Raw genomic sequence first — 19,769 nt, 5'->3', positions numbered from 1 at the left:
TTGGGGGGTGCGGGTCAGGGATGCACTGGGATGTGGGGGTGTGAGGATTGGGGGGTGCGGGTCAGGGATGCACTGGGATGTGGGGGTGTGGGGATTGGGGGGTGCGGGTCAGGGATGCACTGGGATGGGGGGGGTGTGGGGATTGGGGGGTGCGGGTCAGGGATGCACTGGGATGTGGGGGTGTGGGGATTGGGGGGTGCGGGTCAGGGATGCACTGGGATGTGGGGGGGTGGGGATTGGGGGGTGCGGGTCAGGGATGCACTGGGATGTGGGGGTGTGGGGATTGGGGGGTGCGGGTCAGGGATGCACTGGGATGTGGGGATTGGGGGGTGCGGGTCAGGGATGCACTGGGATGTGGGGGGTGTGGGTCAGGGATGCACTCGGATGTGGGGGTGTGGGGATTGGGGGGTGCGGGTCAGGGATGCACTGGGATGTGGGGGTGTGGGGATTGGGGGGTGCGGGTCAGGGATGCACTGGGATGTGGGGGTGTGGGGATTGGGGGGTGCGGGTCAGGGATGCACTGGGATGGGGGGGTGTGGGGATTGGGGTGCGGGTCAGGGATGCACTGGGATGTGGGGGTGTGGGGATTGGGGGGTGCGGGTCAGGGATGCAGTGGGATGTGGGGGGTGTGGGGATTGGGGGGTGCGGGTCAGGGATGCACTGGGATGTGGGGTGTGGGGATTGGGGGGTGCGGGTCAGGGATGCACTGGGATGGGGGGGGTGTGGGGATTGGGGGGTGCGGGTCAGGGATGCACTGGGATGTGGGGTGTGGGGATTGGGGGGTGCGGGTCAGGGATGCACTGGGATGGGGGGGCGTGGGGATTGGGGGGTGCGGGTCAGGGACGCACTGGGATGTGGGGGTGTGGGGATTGGGGGGTGCGGGTCAGGGATGCACTGGGATATGGGGGGTGTGGGGATTGGGGGTGCGGGTCAGGGATGCACTGGGATGTGGGGGTGGGGATTGGGGGGTGCGGGTCAGGGATGCACTGGGATATGGGGGGTGTGGGGATTGGGGGTGCGGGTCAGGGATGCACTGGGATGGGGGGGGGGTGGGGATTGGGGGGTGCGGGTCAGGGATGCACTGGGATATGGGGGGTGTGGGGATTGGGGGTGCGGGTCAGGGATGCACTGGGATGTGGGGGGTGTGGGGATTGGGGGTGCGGGTCAGGGATGCACTGGGATGGGGGGGGTGTGGGGATTGGGGGGTGCGGGTCAGGGATGCACTGGGATATGGGGTGTGTGGGGATTGGGGGGTGCGGGTCAGGGATGCACTGGGATGTGGGGGGCGTGGGGATTGGGGGGTGCGGGTCAGGGATGCACTGGGATGGGGGGGTGGGGATTGGGGGGTGCGGGTCAGGGATGCACTGGGATGGGGGGTGCGTGGGGATTGGGGTGCACAGTATATTGGGCTGCGTGGGGATCAGGGCGCACAGTGTATGGGGGTGCGTGGGGATCGGGGCGCACAGTGTATGGGGGAGTGTGGGGATTGGGGTGCACAGTATATGGGGGCGTGTGGGGATTGGGGTGCACAGTGTATGGGGGGCACTGGGATGTGGAGTGTGGAGGGCTGGGGGGCGCGGGGATGTGGGGTGCATGGGGATATGGGGTGTGTGGGGGTCGGGGCCACAGGGATCGGGATGCACAGTGTGCAGTGTATGGGGGTGCGCGGGGATATGGGGTGCGTGGGGCTGGGGGGCACTGGGATGTGGGGATGGGGGTGCAGGGGAATCGGGGTGCGTGAGGATGTGGGGTGCAGGGCTCTGGGGTGCACGGGGATGGGGGTGCGTGGGGCTGAGGGGCGCAGGAGTGTGGGTGCATTGGGATCGGGGGCGTGAGGATTGGGGTGCGCAGTGTGTGGGGGAGGCACAGGGATGTCGGACATCAGGGAGTGGGGGGCACATGGTAGGGGGGTGCACGGGCATATGGGGTGCGTGGGGCCGGCGGCGCAGGGATGTGGGTGCACGGGGATTGGGGTGCACGGTGTATGGGGGTGTGTGGGGATGTGGGGTGTATCGGGGTGCCTCAGGGATGGGGGGGGTGTGGGGCTGGGGTGCCCGGTGTATGGGGGTGCCCGGGGCCACGGATGTGCAGGGTATGGGGGTGCACAGGATGCGGCATGTGTGGGGATTGGGGTGTGCAGAGTATGGGGGTGCGCAGCGTGGGGGTGCACAGGGATCCTGGTTGTGCCGAGGTGTGGGGTTCACAGTGTCTGGGGGTGCACGGGGACAGGGATGCTCAGGGATCTCGGGTGAGTGGGGACGTGGGGTGTGTGGGGATTGGGGTGCACGGGGATGGGGGTGCACGGGGATCCAGGGTGCACGGGGATGGGGGTGTGCGGTGTTTGGGGGTGCACAGCGACCAGGGGGTGCGGGGCTGGGGATGCTCAGCGATTCAGAGTATGCAGGGATGAGGCCACGCGGTGTTTGGGGGTGCACGGGGATGGGGGTGCACAGGGATGGGCTACACGGTTTGGGGGGGTGCATGGGGTTGTGGGGTGTGTGGGGCTGTGTGTGTTAGAGCAGAGCACACGGAGACTGCGGTATGGGATGGATCGGGGTGCACACGGATGGGGTACACGGGGACCAGGGTGTGGGGCGTCTGTGAACAGGGAGTGGGGCGCATGGTGAGATGGGGCGGAGAGATTGGGGTGCACAGGGATTGGGGTGCACAGGGAGCGAGGTGCAGTGAGTTGGGGTGCACAGGCAGCGGGGTGCACAGGGAGCGGGCTGCAGTGAGTTGGGGTGCACAGGGATTGGGGTGCACGGGGAGCGGGGTGCAGTGAGTTGGGGTGCACAGGGATCGGGGTGCACAGGGATTGGGGTGCAGTGAGTTGGGGTGCACAGGGATCGGGGTGCACAGGGAACAAGGTTCAGTGAGTTGGGGTGCACAGGGATTGGGGTGACAGGGATTGGGGTGCACAGGGAGCGGGGTGCAGAGGGATTGGGGTGCACAGGGAGCGGGGTGCAGTGAGTTGGGGTGCACAGGGATTGGGGAGCACAGGGAGCGGGGTGCAATGAGTTGGGGTGCACAGGGATTGGGGTGCGGTGAGTTGGGGCGCACAGGGATTGGGGTGCAGCGAGTTGGGGTGCACAGGGATTGGGGAGCACAGGGAGCGAGGTGCAGTGAGTTGGGGTGCACAGGGATTGGGGTGCACAGGGATTGGGGTACAGCGAGTTGGGGTGCACAGGGATTGGGGAGCACAGGGAGCGAGGTGCAGTGAGTTGGGGTGCACAGGGATTGCGGTGCACAGGGATTGGGGTACAGCGAGTTGGGGTGCACAGGGATTGGGGAGCACAGGGAGCGGGGTGCAGTGAGTTGGGGTGCACAGGGATTGGGGTGCACAGGGATTGGGGTGCAGTGAGTTGGGGTGCACAGGTATTGGGGTGCAGCGAGTTGGGGTGCACAGGGATTGGGGTGCACAGGGAGTGGGGTGCAGTGAGTTGGGGTGCACAGGGATTGGGGTGCACAGGGAGTGGGGTGCAGTGAGTTGGGGTGCAGTGAGTTGGGGTGCACAGGGAGCGGGGTGCAGTGAGTTGGGGTGCACAGGGATTGGGGTGCACAGGGAGCGGGGTGCAGCGAGTTGGGGTGCACAGGGATTGGGGTGCACAGGGAGCGGGGTGCAGCGAGTTGGGGTGCACAGGGATTGGGGAGCACAGGGAGCGGGGTGCAGCGAGTTGGGGTGCACAGGGAGCGGGGTGCAGCGAGTTGGGGTGCAGAGGGATTGGGGTGCACAGGGAGCGGGGTGCAGTGAGTTGGGGTGCACAGGGATTGGGGTGCACAGGGAGCGGGGTGCAGTGAGTTGGGGCGCACAGGGATTGGGGTGCAGTGAGTTGGGGTGCACAGGGATTGGGGTGCACAGGGAGTGGGGTGCAGTGAGTTGGGGTGCACAGGGAGGGGGGTGCAGTGAGTTGGGGTGCACAGGGATTGGGGTGCACAGGGAGTGGGGTGCAGTGAGTTGGGGTGCACAGGGAGCAGGGCGCATGGCACTATCAGGGTGCGATTTATTGGGGTGCACGGGATCCAGGGGCCGCAGAGGACCCTGGAAACACAGAGTATCCCGGGCTGGAGGAGCCGGGCAGGGACTGCGCCCCTGGACTCGGCGCTGGGGAGGCCACCCCCAAACCCTGGGCTCAGCTCTGGCTCCTCACTCCAAGGACCTTAAGGGAACGGAGCGTCCGGAGAAGGGAACGGAGCCGGGGAAGGGTCTGGAGAAGAGCCCCCATCGCTGTCTGCAGCTGCCTGGAAGGAGGTTGTGGAGAGGTGGGTGGTGGTCTCTTCTCCCAAGGGACAGCGATGGGATGGGAAGAGACGGAATGGCCTCCGGTTGTGCCAGGGGAGGTTCAGATCGGACATCAGGAGGAATCCCTTCATGGGAAGAGCAGTGAAGCCCCGGCAGAGGCTGCGCAGGCGGTGGTGGAGCCCCCATCGCTGGAGGGGTTCAACCACTCTGTGTCTGTGGCACTTGGGGACAGCGTTTGGTCGGCGTCGTGGGGTTGTCCGCGTGGTTGGATTGGATGAGCTTGGAGGGCTTTTCCAGCCTTAACTATCCCGTGATTCCATGACCCGCAGGCTGGTGCTGCCACGTTTTAATCACAGAGGGAAATGTCACCTCCTTGGAGCCTCCCCTGGGGTCCCGCGCTGCCCTCGGGGTGTGAGACGTGGGGCAAAGCTCGGGGGCGTCCAAAGGATCCAAAGGAGAAGCTGAGGGAAGCCAAAGGCGGTGCAGGAACATCCCACTGAGCTCCAGTCGGGGACCGAACGCTGCTCAGCCACAGGAACGACTCAAACAGGCGTTCGATAAAACCACTGCCTTTAATGGGGTCTCCAGGGGAGCCGGGGGTCTCCAGGGCCCTCGGAAAAGCACAGCCGCTTTGCACCGAACCCACCGTACGGCACTAATTCCTCGTTTTCTTCCCGTCCGAACAAAACACAGCACAACCCCTCCCGAAACGCAGGGAGTCCCGGCCCTGGGCAGAGCCGGTGGCATCCCCGCGTCTCGCGTGGACGGGGAGCGGTTGTGACGGAGCGAAGGACGCAGCCGAACCGCGGCTTCAGCTCAGGGACCTCCGGACTCACAGTTTGTGGGTGCAGTACCACAGCAGCGACCGCGCTCCTACGCCCTCACCCAGCGCCACGGACGGTTCTCCCCCACCCCTTACATCAAAAGTTCTTCGGCAAATACTGAGCGGCCCCTTCTTTAAAACGAATTTCAAATGTATTTCCCCCCCTCCCAGAAAAGCACATCCCAAAGCGGAGAGGCTTCAAAAGAAACAGCACAGGACTTCTCAAAGAAGATTTGTGCCGGTGAGGAGCTGAAAAGATGGAACCTGCGTAGTGTTTAGATGGGGCAGCACTTGAGGAGCAAAATGGTTTCGATGTCCTCATAAAACCGGCACAGGAACAACTGCTTCCCCTCTGCCCGCCGAGCAGAGCTGGAATGATCCCATTCCAAAGGAAGTCTGTGTTTAAATCACCAACGCATGGGTGTTGCTCGCTTGGCCCCGCGTGGGAGCAGTGTTCCTCAGACCCGGTGTCCACCGCAGGCGTTACTCTCCAAAAATCCAGAGAACATTGACTCCCGATAAACCGAGGTTGACGCGCCTGCAACAAAAGTCATTGCAATAAATCGCCCATAAATCAAAGTGCTTACTTCAAAGGTTACGTGGAAAACTGTGACCAGGGTGAGTGGTGCAGGTGTCACCCCAGGAGGATGGGATGGATCCAGAGGGGCCTGGACAGGCTGGAGAAGTGGGGTGTGAGAACCTCATGAGGTTGAACCAAGCCAAGGTCCTACACCTGGTCGGGACAATCCATGGTATAACTGCAGGCTGGGGGACAGTGGGATTGGGAGCAGCCCTGAGGAGAAGGACTCGGAGTGCTGGGGGAGGAGAAGCTCCACAGGAGCCACAACGTGTGCTCCCAGCCCAGAAACCATCCGTGTCCTGGGCTGCATCCAAAGCACTCGGACCAGCAGGGAGGGAGGGGATTCTGCTCCTCTGCTCCACTCTGGGGAGACCCCACCTGGAACCTGTGTCCAGTCCTGGAGTCCTCAAAATAAGGAGGAGATGGAGCTGTTGGAATGGGCCCAGAGGAGGCTACAAAGATGATCCAAGGGCTGGAGCCCCTCTGCTGTGAGGACAGGCTGGGAGAGTTGGGGTTGTTGAGCCTGGAGAAGAGAAGGCTGCGGAGAGACCTTAGAGCAGCTTCCAGTATGGAAAGGGGCTCCAGGAAAGCTGGGGAGGGGCTTTTTCCAAGGGCCTGGAGTGACAGGATGAGGGGGAATGGCTTTCAATTGGAAGGGGAAAGTTTAGACTGGACATTGGGAAGAAATTCTACACAATGAGAGTGGGGAGGCCCTGGCCCAGGGTGCCCAGAGCAGTGGTGGCTGCCCCATCTCTGGAGGGGTTCCAGGCCAGGTTGGATGGGGCTTGGAGCCCCTGATCCAGCGGGAGGTGTCCCTGCCCATGGCAGGGGGTGGGACTGGATGGGCTTGGAGGTCCCCTCCACCCAACCCATTCCACAGTTCTATGAAAACTGCCGATTCCACACGTCAGCCCTCGAACACAGATGGAGGCACCGTGGTTCGCTGCGAATTGAGCCCGGCACTTTCAGGATGAAGGGGAATCCGGACTTGACTTTTCTTGCTCACACACATATGATCTACTGAGTTCTAGGAAAAGCTGCTCTTGTTTTGGAAGAGAAGATGGTTTAACACCAGGAACATCCCCCCGCTGTGGCGATTTCCGTTTGGGGTGCCTTTGGACAAGGCACTGCGGTCACACCTCGTACACAACGGGAAGATGCGCAACAGCGGGTACCTACCCCAGCATCCCAGATTCCTTTGTCTTTATGATGTACAGGAACATCAGCAAAGTATGGAACATGTTGTTTCTGCCCTGAATCCACAGGAGAGACAAGAATCAGAAATCAAGTCACTGATGAGAAACTGCAGCGATATTTCAGGCAGAAAAAGCGACCATAGGTTGTCATCCCAGGAGGACGGGATGGATCCAGACGGACCAGGACAGGCTGGAGAAGTGGGGCTGTAGAATCTCATGAGGTTCAGCCATGCCCAAGGCAAAGTCCTACACCTGTGTCAGTGCAATCCCAAGCACAGAATGGATTGGGAGCAGCCCTGAGGTGAAGGACTTGGGGTGCCAGGCCAAGAGAAATCAAAGTTCACAGAGGCATTTCGCCAGTTTGAGACTGGCAGCTTCCCCCCAGAATTCCTACGGACAAGCACCGCGATGACATGACTTGGTCTTCTAAAATGAATTGTCAGAAAATAAACCAGATGAATCAGAATCACAGAATCGCTTGATTGGAAAAGACCTTGGAGACCATAGAGTCTAACTGTTCCTGTCCACGACTGAACCATCCCTGAGCACCTCATCTGCCCGGCTTTGAAACCCCTCCAGGGATGGGAACTCCACCACCGCCCCGGGCAGCCTCTGCACTCTCCTTTCCGTGGAGAGATTCTTCCTGATGTCCAACCTGAACCTCCCCACGTGCAACTTGAGGCCATTTCGTCTCATCCCATTCCCCGTCCCTTGGGAGAAGAGACCAGCACCCACCTCTCCACACCCTCCTTTCAGATGTTTGGAGACAACGACGTCTCCCCTCAGCCCCCTCGTCTCCAGCCCCAGGGCCCGTAGCTGCCTCTCAGAATCCTTGTTCTCCAGCCCCTTCCCCAGCTCCGTTCCCTTCTCTCGATGTGCTCCAGCCCCTCAAGGTCCTTCTTGGCGTGAGGGGCCCAGAGCTGAGCCCAGGAAGCCACTACCGAGGTACTTCTGTATCTCAAATGGATCTTACAGCTGTTCTTTAGCTTCAGACTACGTAATGCATTGTGGTTCAAGACCAAACATTTAATTCATGCACTGAGCCAACGTGGAAATAGTCGATCCATGCAGCTGATTCCTGAGAAACCAACCCCAGATCAGAGCTGGCACCGATTTCCTGGCCGAGGAGAACCCCGCCGGCCCTGTTGTACCTTGGGCAGGTTGTAGACGTGGCACTGGTAGATCAGCTCGTAGTGGGGTGGGTTGATGCTGCTCTGGTAGATGCAGAACACGTTTTCGTTTGAAGTGTCTGTGGAGAAAAGGTTTAAACCATGACGGGGATTTCAAGGGGCAAAGAGCAGCGAAACGCGAGTGCAGGTACCTGGTTTATCGGGGGTCTGAATGAAGTGCTGGGAAGTGAAGGTTTTGCCATCCGGATACTTGGGGTGAGGCGGCAGGCGGGAGTCGAGGTAAGTGCAGAAGACGTGCATGATGATCTGGGCAAACAAAAACACATCTCCTTTGGGTCTCGTTAAAGATACAGCGGCTTTCCGGCCACAACCACAGCGTTTGATAGTCTGTGGTCACAGCGCAGACTTGGAATCCTAGAATCACAGAAGGGTTTTCAGCTGCTGCATTGAAACGTCTCTGAACACTTACAGCGGAGTCAGTGGGTAAGTCGGTGTCCCACTTGCGGCCTTTGAAATCCCCCCCTCTGTTCCATCGAAACGAACTCATGCATCCACCCTGAGAAAGCTCTGAAAGCAACAAGGTTTACTCAGTTACTGGGCACTGAAAGTATATGAAAACTGTGGTTTATGCTAGTTTCAGGGGCTTCAGACATCATTCTGGCGTGCACAAGAGGAAAAAAATCCACCACGGAAATGCTTGTAAACATATTAATACAGGGAGTTAAATTACAGGATAATTTTTATTCATAAAGAATCACAGAATCATTAAGGTTGGAAAAGATCTCTAAGATCGAGCCCAACCATAACCATCGTGGTTAATGATGGGATTAAATCCAGCTCTTGGCACCCCGAGCACGTAGGAGGAAAATGAGAACTAAGGCTTCTAAAAGCATTCCCCAAGTTACATCGGAGTCCCACAACTCCATCGCAGAGAAGCATCTCTCCAGCTTAGAGCTGCCGTGACTCTTCCACCGTCCCCCCCTCAACGGAACATCTGATGCCACCCACACCTGCAAGCGGTGACGGGAGCGGTTTAAGCTGGGACGGCGACACCACGTACCTTTGATCCTTTCGACCAAGTACTCCTGGTTCGGTGTGAGATCCAAGTACTGCACTATTGTGTTCAGGGTTGGAATGAGGGGAGCCTTAACGAGTGCTGCCTGCTTCAGACTGCTGATGCTGGCTTCTGCAACACGGGAAGAGGCAGCGCGGTCAGCTACGACCCCCACGCGACGCCCCAGGCCTCCCTCGCCTGCCTTCCCTGCAGAGATCTCCGTCCTGGCGCTCCCTTTAAAGCCCTAGAAACGTTTGACCCGTGACACTACACCAAACACTCCTTTCAGTCCCAACGAAGCAGATGTCAGCGTTACATCACAGAATACAACAGCCAGAAGGAAGCAACATTGCTTTGAGGAGGAGACGGAGAGCACTGAGGTGGGGACGAGGCCAACACCGATCAGTTCTTCCCGAGGCATCGCCACGGAGAAGACACCACAACAAACGGGACGCAAGAGTGGGGTTAATTCAAACACAGCCCATCAAATCCCGGTGAAGAGGCTGTGAATTTGAAGCAAGGAGAGAAGCGGTTCCTTCGGAATTGTATGATGACACAAGAAACAGAACTCTGGTTCATCGAAATGACAACCTCATTTCTTTCGGAAAGCAGACGGAATTTAAGGAAGATTTGGAAAAGCACAGCTAAGTGGAGACAGGGAGACTTTATAGGGAGTCACCGAAAGCCTGTGGCACCTCTGTCCTTGAGCTGCTTGCTGGCAGTTTAATACGCAATAATCGGTGACACTTTGAACCTGGAATTCCCCAGCAGTAAGTCCAGAGGGAAAAAAAGAGTGAATTTTGTACGAGACAATCACTAGTTTGACTTCATTAATGTTCCCAGGAGTCTTATACCAAACGTTTCTAGCGTAATGAAGCACAGGTCGCGGAACAAACCCCACACCGACGCAGGGCAGAAACAGTGATGTTAACCAGACCTAATTTATCTAAGAGCTAATTTATCTCAGCTGCCCCTCCATCAGCCACCGCTGCAATGCCAAGGCCTTGCCCTACCTCCGATCTGCAGCTCCGGACATCCCATTCTTCTCAGCTGAGTGCTCACAGACTCGATCTCCTGGACAAGCGGCACCAGAATGGTCTCGTTAATCCACTAGGAAAGAATGTGAAAATTCAAAAGGTCAGAGCAACAAAAACAAGTAAAAGCCACCCGCCCTTAGCTTACACCCTACTGATCATCACCGCTGCCATCGCAAAGAAGGTTCACAACAGAAACTCCGAAGTCAAGCAAGGAGAAAAGTACTTCAATTCGACTATCAGGTTAGGCAGAGTTTAAAGGACTCTTCCAAAAGGCCAGAAAATTCGATGTAAAGGAGTGAGGGAAAGAAACCTCTAGGAAGTACCCGATAAAGATCTTCTGAACGATGAGGGTGGGCTATCGCGGAGCACAGCGCTCCAACCATGAAGATTATTTATCCTTTGATGGGCCCACTCCCTCCCACGCTTGTTTTGGGAAACTAAAGAGCTGATGAACGCTGCCTGTGGGATTTGTGTGTGGCAGGAGCGGGGAGCTGAAGCAAGGCGGCCCTAGGTGTACGAACAGACGCTCAGGAATCCGGTATGGATCTCACCCCCGTCCTTGCTTTTCACTGATCTTACTCCTTTAAAGAACTCACACAAGCGAAACTGTGTCCTCGAGAGAGGCTGGGACTGAAGGAGCGATTCAGAGCTTGGTTTAATTGTTTTGCCATTGTGTGCAATTCTCTCCTCTGTGGCAGGAATTCCTATTGGTAAGGTCAAGGGTTTTTTGCTTCTTGTGTTTTATTACACTGCTCAGGACCATCAGAAAAAGTCAACCTTTGGGTTGGAATTTTTCATGCTTTGAGTCCAGGAGAATGACCCTGAAATCCTGGCATGGTTTGGGTGGGAAGGGATCTCCAAGCCCATCCAGTCCCACCTCCTGCCATGGGCAGGGACACCTCCCACTGGATCAGGGGCTCCGAGCCCCATCCAACCTGGCCTGGAACCCCTCCAGGGATGGGACACCAATGGCTTCTCTGGGCAGCCTGGGCCAGGGCCTCCCCACTCTCATTGTGTAGAATTTCTTCCCAATGTCCAATCTAAACCTTCCCTTTCCAATTTAAAGCCATTCCCCCTCGTCCTGTCACTCCAGGCCCTTGGAAAAAGCCCCTTCCCAGCTTTCCTGGAGCCCCTTTCTGTACTGGAAGCTGCTCTAAGGTCTCCCCACAGCCTTCTCTTCTCCAGGCTCAACAACCCCAACTCTCCCAGACTGTCCTCAGAGCAGAGGGGCTCCAGTCCTTGCATCATCTCCATGGCCTCCTCTGGACCCATTCCAACAGCTCCATCTCCTCCTTATCTTGGAGACTCCAGAACTGGATAGAGAGTCCAGGTAGGGTCTTCCCAGAGCAGAGCAGAGGGGCAGAATCCTCTCCCTCCCTGCTGGTTACGCTTCTGATGCAGAAACATCAATTCAGCAGTCCAGCTTTCATCAAAGAGAACCAAATCTTGTCATATCCACGAGGCTTTTGTTTCCCATTTTGTTTTCCCATGGGTGAACTTTACAGAGGTGGGAATTTTTTAGAATACAAAGCGCCGAGCTGCTGTTGGAAGCACATCTCGGCAGCCCCCTCAAAGCCTGCGGTGTTTGGATCTAACTGCGCAGCCCACCCCAACCCTCAAAGAGACGCCGCAGCTCCTGCTGCCTTCCTCGCACCCAGAGGGCACGGAGGAGCTCTGCTGCCCTGCTGCTCTTGTTCTATAAACCCAGGCAGTCCTGGGAGACGGGACTCACGTTTCTGAACTTCGCAGTCCAGGAATCCATGTGATCCAGGAGCTGTCGGTTCATCGTCACCCGCGCCCAGACCTGTGGGAAGGTGTATTAAGGACAGAAGAACTTCACAGAACACCAAGAGCTCTCCAGGGCCATGCCCATTTCTGACACTGGCAGCGCCATCATCTTGCAAGAGCCCAGTTCTCCACTGAGATAAAACCGGTCTGCGCTGTCGGACTGATTTAAGAAGTACCGGAGTGGGAAGCTTCAGGAGATTTATGAAGGAAATAAAGAAAATGGATCAAATTTCATTTCCGCCACATGAATTGTATTCCTTCGCATCACAGTTCAGGCATAAAGGCCTTAGGCTTTCTACCTTTCAGCTGTTCCGCTGGGTTAAACACAGAATGGTTTCAAATCAATGTTCCTGTCACAAATGTGTTTTATCCAGAGCATGTCTTGCTCTCCAAGGGAGAAATCATTCTCCAACTCAAACTCAGGGTCTGAAAAGCCCATCACGGTGAGGCTGTATGAAGACAGTTAAATGCTAGAGGATTTCTCTCGCTCCAGCAGCTCGGATGCAGCTCAAACCCAAACCTTCGCACAAAGCCTGGAGCCTGTTTCTCCCTCTCCCGACCATCTCGCTGCCGAACTCACCTCTTCTGCAGCCTGTTTGGAGCTCAGATCAGCTTCATCCTTGTGCGCCGATGGAGCCTGGGACCTGCAAGCCAGCTGATACTGGAACTTCCTCAGCATCTGTGCGTTGTCTGCCATGGAACGGCTGTAGTTCCAGAAAGTTGGGCTGCTGGAAGGAGAGCTGGAATCGGAACTTCCTGAAACGATTAATTCATTAGTCATGTACAATTACCACCAAGTAATTCTGGAAGAGTACAGGCAATAGGTGAGTATCTCAAGGCTCTAAGAGGAGACATGAACTCAAACCACCGTGAATTCAGTCTGCAAAAACACCGATTTCACCCTCGTGCTCCGTGTCCCAGGACAAAACCAGCCTGCAGGTAACTCCCCCCTTTATGTGAAAAGCCTTCACCACGAGATATCCCTCTCATTGAGGTGATAAAGCCTGTCATCTTATCGTGGTCAGCCAACCTTGGCACATGATAACCTATCGGCACACACTTCCATGAGGCCCAGCAACGGCACCATCCGTCCTGTCCAAAGGGTGACTTTAGAGAACTTCCTGAAGCTCCCGAGCCATGGAGGTGTGTAGAAACGGTGGTGTCCTACCTAATAAACTCAGTAGGATACTAAACTGGTCAGCGGCCACCTTTCCCAAGGTCACAGGCGATAACCACCAATGGATTAGGGCTATTCCCCAGTACGAGAACGCTGGGATCCTGTGCAACTTCTCTCATCCACAAAAGCCAATCTCCAATCAAACCAACACTTCCCAAGCTTTTCCCCCATCACATCGGTTTCTTTACCTAGCTGAACCCTGTGCTGCTTCTCCTCCTCATTTCGAAGGAAGGTGTCCAGTGACTTGAGGTCCGTTATATAGTCTTCTTTGCCAGAAGGAGAATTATACAGAACAGGTGAAGAGCGGTAACGCGACCGCAGCCCACCGCTTTCCACTTGTCCAGTACTGGTGGAGTACAGGGATCCACTGGGAGAGGGGCTGAAGCTGGAAACCTTGGGCGAACAAAACCAAAGAGTTGTGTCGTATGAGGAAGACAGAATTCCACCACGATCTGTGAACAACGGGACTATAAGAGACCCTTGCTTGGGGGTTGCGTTTGGTTTTTTCCTTTCTCCTTTGCATTTACATATTGGTTTCTCATTTTTGCTCTGTTCTGCAACAAACCGGCAATGCTAAAACAGGGGAAGGGGAAAGGACAAATCCCAACAGTACAAGTTTACTTCTACGTTGCAAAAGGAGCGAAGTCCAGAGCTCCCCACCGCCTGCTGCTCCCCTTGGACAGCACGTGGCACAGCACGAGGATCAAAGCGGAGCTGCACTGGTCGTTACCTTGTTGTTGTAGCTGCTGCCGGGCAAGTAGGTGACAGCGCTGCCGTATGGACTGCTGCCCGACAGAGCCTGCAGCTGGGGGCTGTACCCCGCCACACAGCCCGCACCGAACTTCGGACTGGCGCTAGGGGAGCGGGACGGGCTGTAACTCAGCACACTTTGGCCCTGGATCGGAGGAGAAGGCGTCGAGGACAGGACTTTCTTTGCTGCCAGTTCACGTGGCGGAGTGGTTTGTACTGCTGCAATAAGGAAAAGCAGAATTAGCATTGTGGATGTAGCAGCCCCAAACCTTCCTTCCTTTGAAGACACGACAAACCACATAGGCAACACTGTCTTAAGGCAGTTTTATAAAGATGTCAGAAGAGGCATGAAAAAAATGTGGCCCCTACAGAACTCAGCAGTCACCCCACTGGCAGGAAAAAGAGGCTGAAGCCCACGACCACAACTCAGAATAACATCTGCAGCACCAGACATCAGTTAAACGTTACCAGGCGCCTTGTGTAACGTGGGTGCTCCTCCAGCCTGTTCCATCAGCCCCACGTCCTCCCTGCTTTATGCATCTTTAGCACATGGGAGTGTCTCAATCCTTCTGTGCAAACAAACAGATGAGATCCCTGAACTGTGGCAATCCAGCAGCACTCCTGTCCGCTTCCCATCCTCTAGCGGCAGCCAAGCAGAGCGCAATACCCGCACCTGCACCCTGGGGCCAGTTCTGGAATCCTCAACAGAAGGAGGACCTGGAGCTGTTGGAATAGGTCCAGAGGAGGCTACAAGGATGATGTGAGGACTGGAGCCCCTGTGCTGTGAGGACAGGCTGGGAGAGTTGAGGTTGTTCAGCCTGGAGTAGAGAAGGTTGCAGGGAGACCTTACAGCAGCTTCCAGTATGGAAAGGGCCTCCAGGAAAGCTGGGGAGAGGCTTTTAACAAAGGCCTGGAGTGACAGGATGAGGAGGAATGGCTTTAAATTGGAAGGGGAAGATTTAGAATAGACATAAGGAGGAATTTCTTCATGCCGAGGGTGGGGAGGCCCTGGCCCAGGTTGCCCGGAGAAGCCGTGGCTGCCCCATCCCTGGAGGTGTTCAAGGCCAGGTTGGATGGGGCTTGGAGCCCCTGATCCAATGGGAGATGTCCCTGCCCATGGCAGGGGGTTAGAATTAGATAATCTTTAAGGTCCTTCCAACTTAAACCGTTCTATGATTCCCTAACACCCCATGCCAGCGTTTGCTTTTGGTTTATTTCCCTTGCTGGTTCTGCTGTATTATGAAACTTTGACGCTCAAAAGTTTCCTGAGCGACAGCTGTCCCAGCTGGCATTTTCAGACTTCACACTCAGCTCTGTCTGCCCCTCTGATTTGGTTCTCGTTCCCCACCACAACAGTCGTAGGTTATCAAATGTAAACCCGCACACTCCGTATCGCCCCCACTTCCACGCAGAGGTCACAAATCCCTCGTCCAACCTGATGACGTTGCAGTCTCTCTCTCACTGTCCTTCAGCAGCCCCCGTCACCCTCTCACTGCGTGTTCGCCTCCCCTCCAGTTCTCCCCAAAAATACTCATCAAATCTCCGCTTGGCGCTGTGAATTGGCGCTGCAGGTCATTCAGTTTACCACTCGCGTCAGAGGTGGTAAATCAGAACTCGCCTCACTGAAGAATCCCAAATTGAGAAAGACACTGCCTTGAAACAAACCCAAGGCATAAAAAGCGTTGCCCGGGGTTTGGTGCCACCCACCCGTGTTCCGCAGCCCCAGCAGGGTCTGCTGGCCAGGACTCACGACCAGGCTCGTCGGTGCCACCGTGTATTTGAAGTACCTCCAGAAATCAAACAAGGCGTTCAGGCTGAAGAGGGACGCAAAGGCGAGTTCTAGAAGAAACACAGAAATTTTTACCATTGCTTGAGCACAGGAAATCCTAGAAGTACACTGTCTGCAAAACCAGGCACACGCTCATTGAAAACAGGGCATTATTAGTGCTATCAATAAGTAAATCCAGACAAGTATCTAAGATTTCTTCACCTTCTTCTGCAGGAACCACTGCAGACGATTTTCCTTTCTATGTTGAGATTAACTGATATAGTTGAGAGTGGATTGTTAAAAGCTGATGGTCATTTTCCGTAAGGGACATAAACTACTGCCATGAAGTGTCACAGTTATTTCTCAAACACCGCCTTCCACCACATCATTTCTGCACCACTCAGGAGTTTTCTCTCCCTCGTGCTTCATCCTGGAGCCACAGAACCACTGAGGTTGGAAAAGCCCTCCAAACCCACCCGGTCAAACCTCAGCCCCCAAGTGCCACAGCCCACGCGCTTTGAAACCTCTGGGGCTGTTTAGTCTGAAGAAAAGGAGGCTGAGGGGAGACCTCATCGCTGTCCGCAACTGCCCAAAAGGAGGTTGCGGAGAGGTGAGTGCTGGTCTCTTCTCCCTGGGCATGGAGAAGCGGACAGGTCAAGGAGAAATGGCCTCAAGTTGAACCGGGGGAGGTTCAGATTGGATATTTGGAGGCATTTCTCTACTGAAAGGGTTCTCAGGCATTGGAAGAGGCTGCTCAGGGAGGTGGCGGAGTCCCATCCTTGGAGGGGTTTAAAAGCCGAGCGGATGTCATGCTTGGGAACATGGTCTGGTCATAGACTCGAGCAGGGCTGGATCGTCTTACAAGGAGCGGCTGAGAGAGCTGGCGTTGTTTAGCCTGGAGAAGAGGAGGCTGAGGGGAGACCTTATTACTCTCTACAACTACCTGAAAGGAGGTTGAGGAGAGGAGGGAGCTGGGCTCTTCTCCCAAGGGACAGGGGACAGGACAAGAGGGAATGGCCTGAAGCTCCGCCAGGGGAGGTTCAGGTTGGATATCAGAAAAAAATTCTTCACAGAAAGAGTCATCGGGCACTGGAACAGCTGCCCAGGGAGGTGTTCGAGTCACCTTCCCTGGGGGTGTTTAAGGAACGGGTGGATGAAGTGCTTAGGGACATGGTTTAAGGGAGTGTTAGGAATGGTTGGACACGATGATCCAGTGGGTCCTTTCCAACCTGGTGATTCTGTGATTCTGTGGTAGTTGGACTCGATGATCTTAAAGCTCCTTTCCAACCAAACCCATTCTACAATTGCAAAAGAAGAAAAGAACCCTGACCACGAATGGAACGGCTGCAGCGACTCACCGATGTACCAGAGAGGCCAGTACGTGATGTTGTAATACGAGCTGATGAGTTTTCCAGTCCTGAGAAGGGAAACAAGAAGTTATCATCTCGCAACAATAAAGGCCCCGGGAAATATTTAGGGCTGTAGAGCAGACCCATTGCTCGTTCCAATCAGAATAACAATTAACGTACATTTCGGTGTATATCATGCCTGCAACAGAAATGTTAAGGAGTCCCCAGGCCAACACCACCTTCCGGGCTTCAGTCTCCTTCCTCATCTTGATGGTCCTATCGATCAGGGACGCTGCTGGAATCTGTTCTGGTGTCATCATCTCTAAAAAACAACGCAGAGAGAAGACAAAATCTGTCAGCGTTCAGACAGGAAGATTCTCAGCCAGCACGAGATGAAAGAAAACACAGATGGCCAAAACAAACGACATAAACGGGCTTTGCTTTTAGACCCCAAGTAACGTTTAGCATGGTAAAACCAGACAGAACCAGTAAAAACAGGCAATATTTCTTGGATGAACTACTGGCACTGGCACCTCGTTACTGAAGTATAGTGCCCATCTTTCCCACCGAGGAGCAGATGAGGGGACAGAGATGGATTCCAACCTCATTTTTGGAAAGGCTCCTGCCTGCTCCAGGCAAACGATGCCAAAGGAAGGAAAGGCCTCAGACAATTCCACAGAATCTTTACTGATCCCTCTCCATTTCTGTAGGGGACAGAGTTTCCAGACTGCACAGCCACCTCTTGGGGGCTCAGAACATCTCAAAGGGAGAAACTTTTACACTCAGTCACACAAAACTGAGATTTGTTCATGTTCCTCTCTGGAAGAGGTTGGGTCAGAAGGGACCTCAACACCCATCCAGTCCCACCCCCTGCCACGGGCAGGGACACCTCCCACTGCATCAGGGGCTCCAAGAACCACCCAACCTGGCCTGGAACACCTCCAGGGATGGGGCAGCCACGGCTTCTCTGGGCAACCTGGGCCAGGGCCTCTCCACCCTCACAGCAAAATATTTCTGCCTAAGATCTCATCTCAATCTCCCCTCTTGCAGCACAAAAACATTCCCCTTGTCCTGTCCCTGCACTCCCTGATCCAGAGCCCCTCCTCAGCTTTCCTGGAGCCACTTTCCTTACTGGAAGCTGCTCTGAGGTCTCCTCGCAGCCTTCTCTTCTCCAGACTGAACAACCCCAACTCTCCTGTCCTCAGAGCAGAGGGGCTCCAGCCCTCACATCATCTCCGTGGCCTCCTCTGGACCCGTTCCAACAGCTCCAGGTCCTTCCTGTGTCGGGGATTCCAGAGCTGGACACAGCCTCCCGGTGGGATCTCCTATGTCCTCCCCGGCCCCAGCTCTCGTCTCCGAGGCCTCACCGTCACCCCCGTGCCCTACACGGCAGTCCCTCCATACTCCCCGTTGCCCCAGCTCCCCCGCGGCTGCCCGCAGTACCTGCCGAGGCCCAGACGAGCCCCGGTTGCCTCCGGTCCCCTCGGTTCGGTCAGGCCCCGTTCCGGGCTCTGAAACGAACTGCTCAATCCTCGCCCAAAAGGCCGCGCCGCGCGCTCAGCGGCGGCGCACCCGCGCAACGTCATCCGGGCGCGCGGCGCGCGAGAGGCGGGGCGAGGCTCCGAGACCTGCGGGGGCGTGGCCTACGGTGAGGGGCCGGGAAGGGGCGTGGTCTGGTGGTAAGGCGTGGCCGGAGGGAGAGGGCGTGGCCCCAGAGGCGGAGCAGGTAGTTGAAATGGGCGTGGTTTTGAAAGGGGCGTGGCCTGTGATTGACGGAGGCGTGGTCTGTGGGAAGGGGCGTCGTTGAGACGATGAGGTTTAAGGAAATGGGGGAGGCTTGTGGGCGTGGCCTCAAGACAGGGGGCGTGGCCAGGAACAGCGTGGCCTTAAGGGGCGGGGGGTGGGTCTGAACAAACTGGATCCATGGATGGAGGCAGGAAGGGTCTCCAGAGGGATCTGGCCAGGCTGGATCCATGGATGGAGGGCAGGAAGGGTCTGCAGAGGGATCTGGCCAGGCTGGATCCATGGATGGAGGGCAGGAAGGCTCTGCAGAGGGATCTGGCCAGGCTGGATCCATGGATGGAGGGCAGGAAGGCTCTGCAGAGGGATCTGGCCAGGCTGGATCCATGGATGGAGGCAGGAAGGCTCTGCAGAGGGATCTGGCCAGGCTGGATCCATGGATGGAGGCAGGAAGGCTCTGCAGAGGGATCTGGCCAGGCTGGATCCATGGATGGAGGGCAGGAAGGGTCTGCAGAGGGATCTGGCCAGGCTGGATCCATGGATGGAGGGCAGGAAGGGTCTGCAGAGGGATCTGGCCAGGCTGGATCCATGGATGGAGGGCAGGAAGGCTCTGCAGAGGGATCTGGCCAGGCTGGATCCATGGATGGAGGCAGGAAGGCTCTGCAGAGGGATCTGGCCAGGCTGGATCCATGGATGGAGGCAGGAAGGCTCTGCAGAGGGATCTGGCCAGGCTGGATCCATGGATGGAGGGCAGGAAGGGTCTGCAGAGGGATCTGGCCAGGCTGGATCCATGGATGGAGGGCAGGAAGGGTCTGCAGAGGGATCTGGCCAGGCTGGATCCATGGATGGAGGGCAGGAAGGGTCTGCAGAGGGATCTGGAGAAGATGGATCCATGGATGGAGGGCGGGAAGGACCCCGCTTGTGGGTCGGGGAGTGTGGTCTGAGTCTTGGGGTGGAGCTCGTGGACGGGGGCGTGGCCTAATGATCAGATGGGCGTGGCCTGAGGAGTGGGGCGTGGCCTGAGGAGGGGCGGGGCACGGAACACGTGCACACACACGCACACACACATGCACACCCATGCACACATGCACACACACAAACACGAGTGCACAGACGCATGCGTGAACACACCTGTGC

The 19,769-nt window shown here is 56.5% G+C and overlaps 2 protein-coding genes across 3 annotated transcripts in view; one reads left to right on the top strand and one right to left on the bottom strand.

Annotated features, from left to right (window-relative positions):
• Positions 1 to 5,170: 5,170 nt before the first annotated feature.
• On the bottom strand, positions 5,171 to 18,504 carry TMEM209 (transmembrane protein 209). Of its 2 annotated transcripts, none has more exons than XM_054057897.1 (15): positions 18,336 to 18,504; positions 17,073 to 17,214; positions 16,902 to 16,960; positions 15,483 to 15,614; positions 13,756 to 13,991; positions 13,214 to 13,418; positions 12,429 to 12,604; positions 11,793 to 11,864; positions 10,037 to 10,133; positions 9,030 to 9,155; positions 8,439 to 8,536; positions 8,161 to 8,275; positions 7,991 to 8,088; positions 6,823 to 6,896; positions 5,171 to 5,601 (listed from the first exon to the last, which is right to left on the bottom strand). In XM_054057897.1, exons 2-15 carry the CDS (start codon positions 17,210 to 17,212, stop codon positions 5,547 to 5,549), a joined length of 1,683 nt encoding a protein of 560 aa, XP_053913872.1. In that variant the 5' UTR covers positions 17,213 to 17,214; positions 18,336 to 18,504; the 3' UTR covers positions 5,171 to 5,546. The 2 variants fall into 2 exon arrangements, with proteins under 2 accessions (XP_053913872.1, XP_053913866.1); XM_054057891.1 differs by having other exon boundaries at positions 5,175 to 5,601; positions 13,756 to 13,994; positions 18,336 to 18,500.
• Positions 17,285 to 19,769, top strand: part of LOC128852719 (cadherin-related family member 5-like) — a 30,742-nt gene continuing 28,257 nt past the window's right edge. The window contains exons 1-3 of the mRNA XM_054071889.1: positions 17,285 to 17,346; positions 18,239 to 18,378; positions 18,436 to 18,540. Of these exons, the coding sequence (XP_053927864.1) occupies positions 17,285 to 17,346; positions 18,239 to 18,378; positions 18,436 to 18,540 (307 nt within the window). The remainder of the gene's footprint in view (positions 17,347 to 18,238; positions 18,379 to 18,435; positions 18,541 to 19,769) is intronic.

This window comes from Cuculus canorus, chromosome 1, assembly GCF_017976375.1.
Source record: "Cuculus canorus isolate bCucCan1 chromosome 1, bCucCan1.pri, whole genome shotgun sequence".
Classification (NCBI taxonomy): domain Eukaryota; kingdom Metazoa; phylum Chordata; class Aves; order Cuculiformes; family Cuculidae; genus Cuculus; species Cuculus canorus.
Note: the sequence above shows the minus strand (reverse complement) of the source record. Positions and strands in the feature narration are given on the sequence as shown.

Excerpts from the sequence above, each read along its gene's own strand:
- TMEM209 (XM_054057891.1), bottom strand. The coding sequence starts at position 17,212 with ATGATGACACCAGAACAGATTCCAGCAGCGTCCCTGATCGATAGGACC. Across the intron at positions 16,961-17,072 it reads GGCATGATATACACCGAAAT|GACTGGAAAACTCATCAGCT; the intron begins GTACGTTAATTG and ends TTCCCTTCTCAG. Across the intron at positions 13,419-13,755 it reads GCAGCAGCTACAACAACAAG|GTTTCCAGCTTCAGCCCCTC; the intron begins GTAACGACCAGT and ends TGTTCGCCCAAG.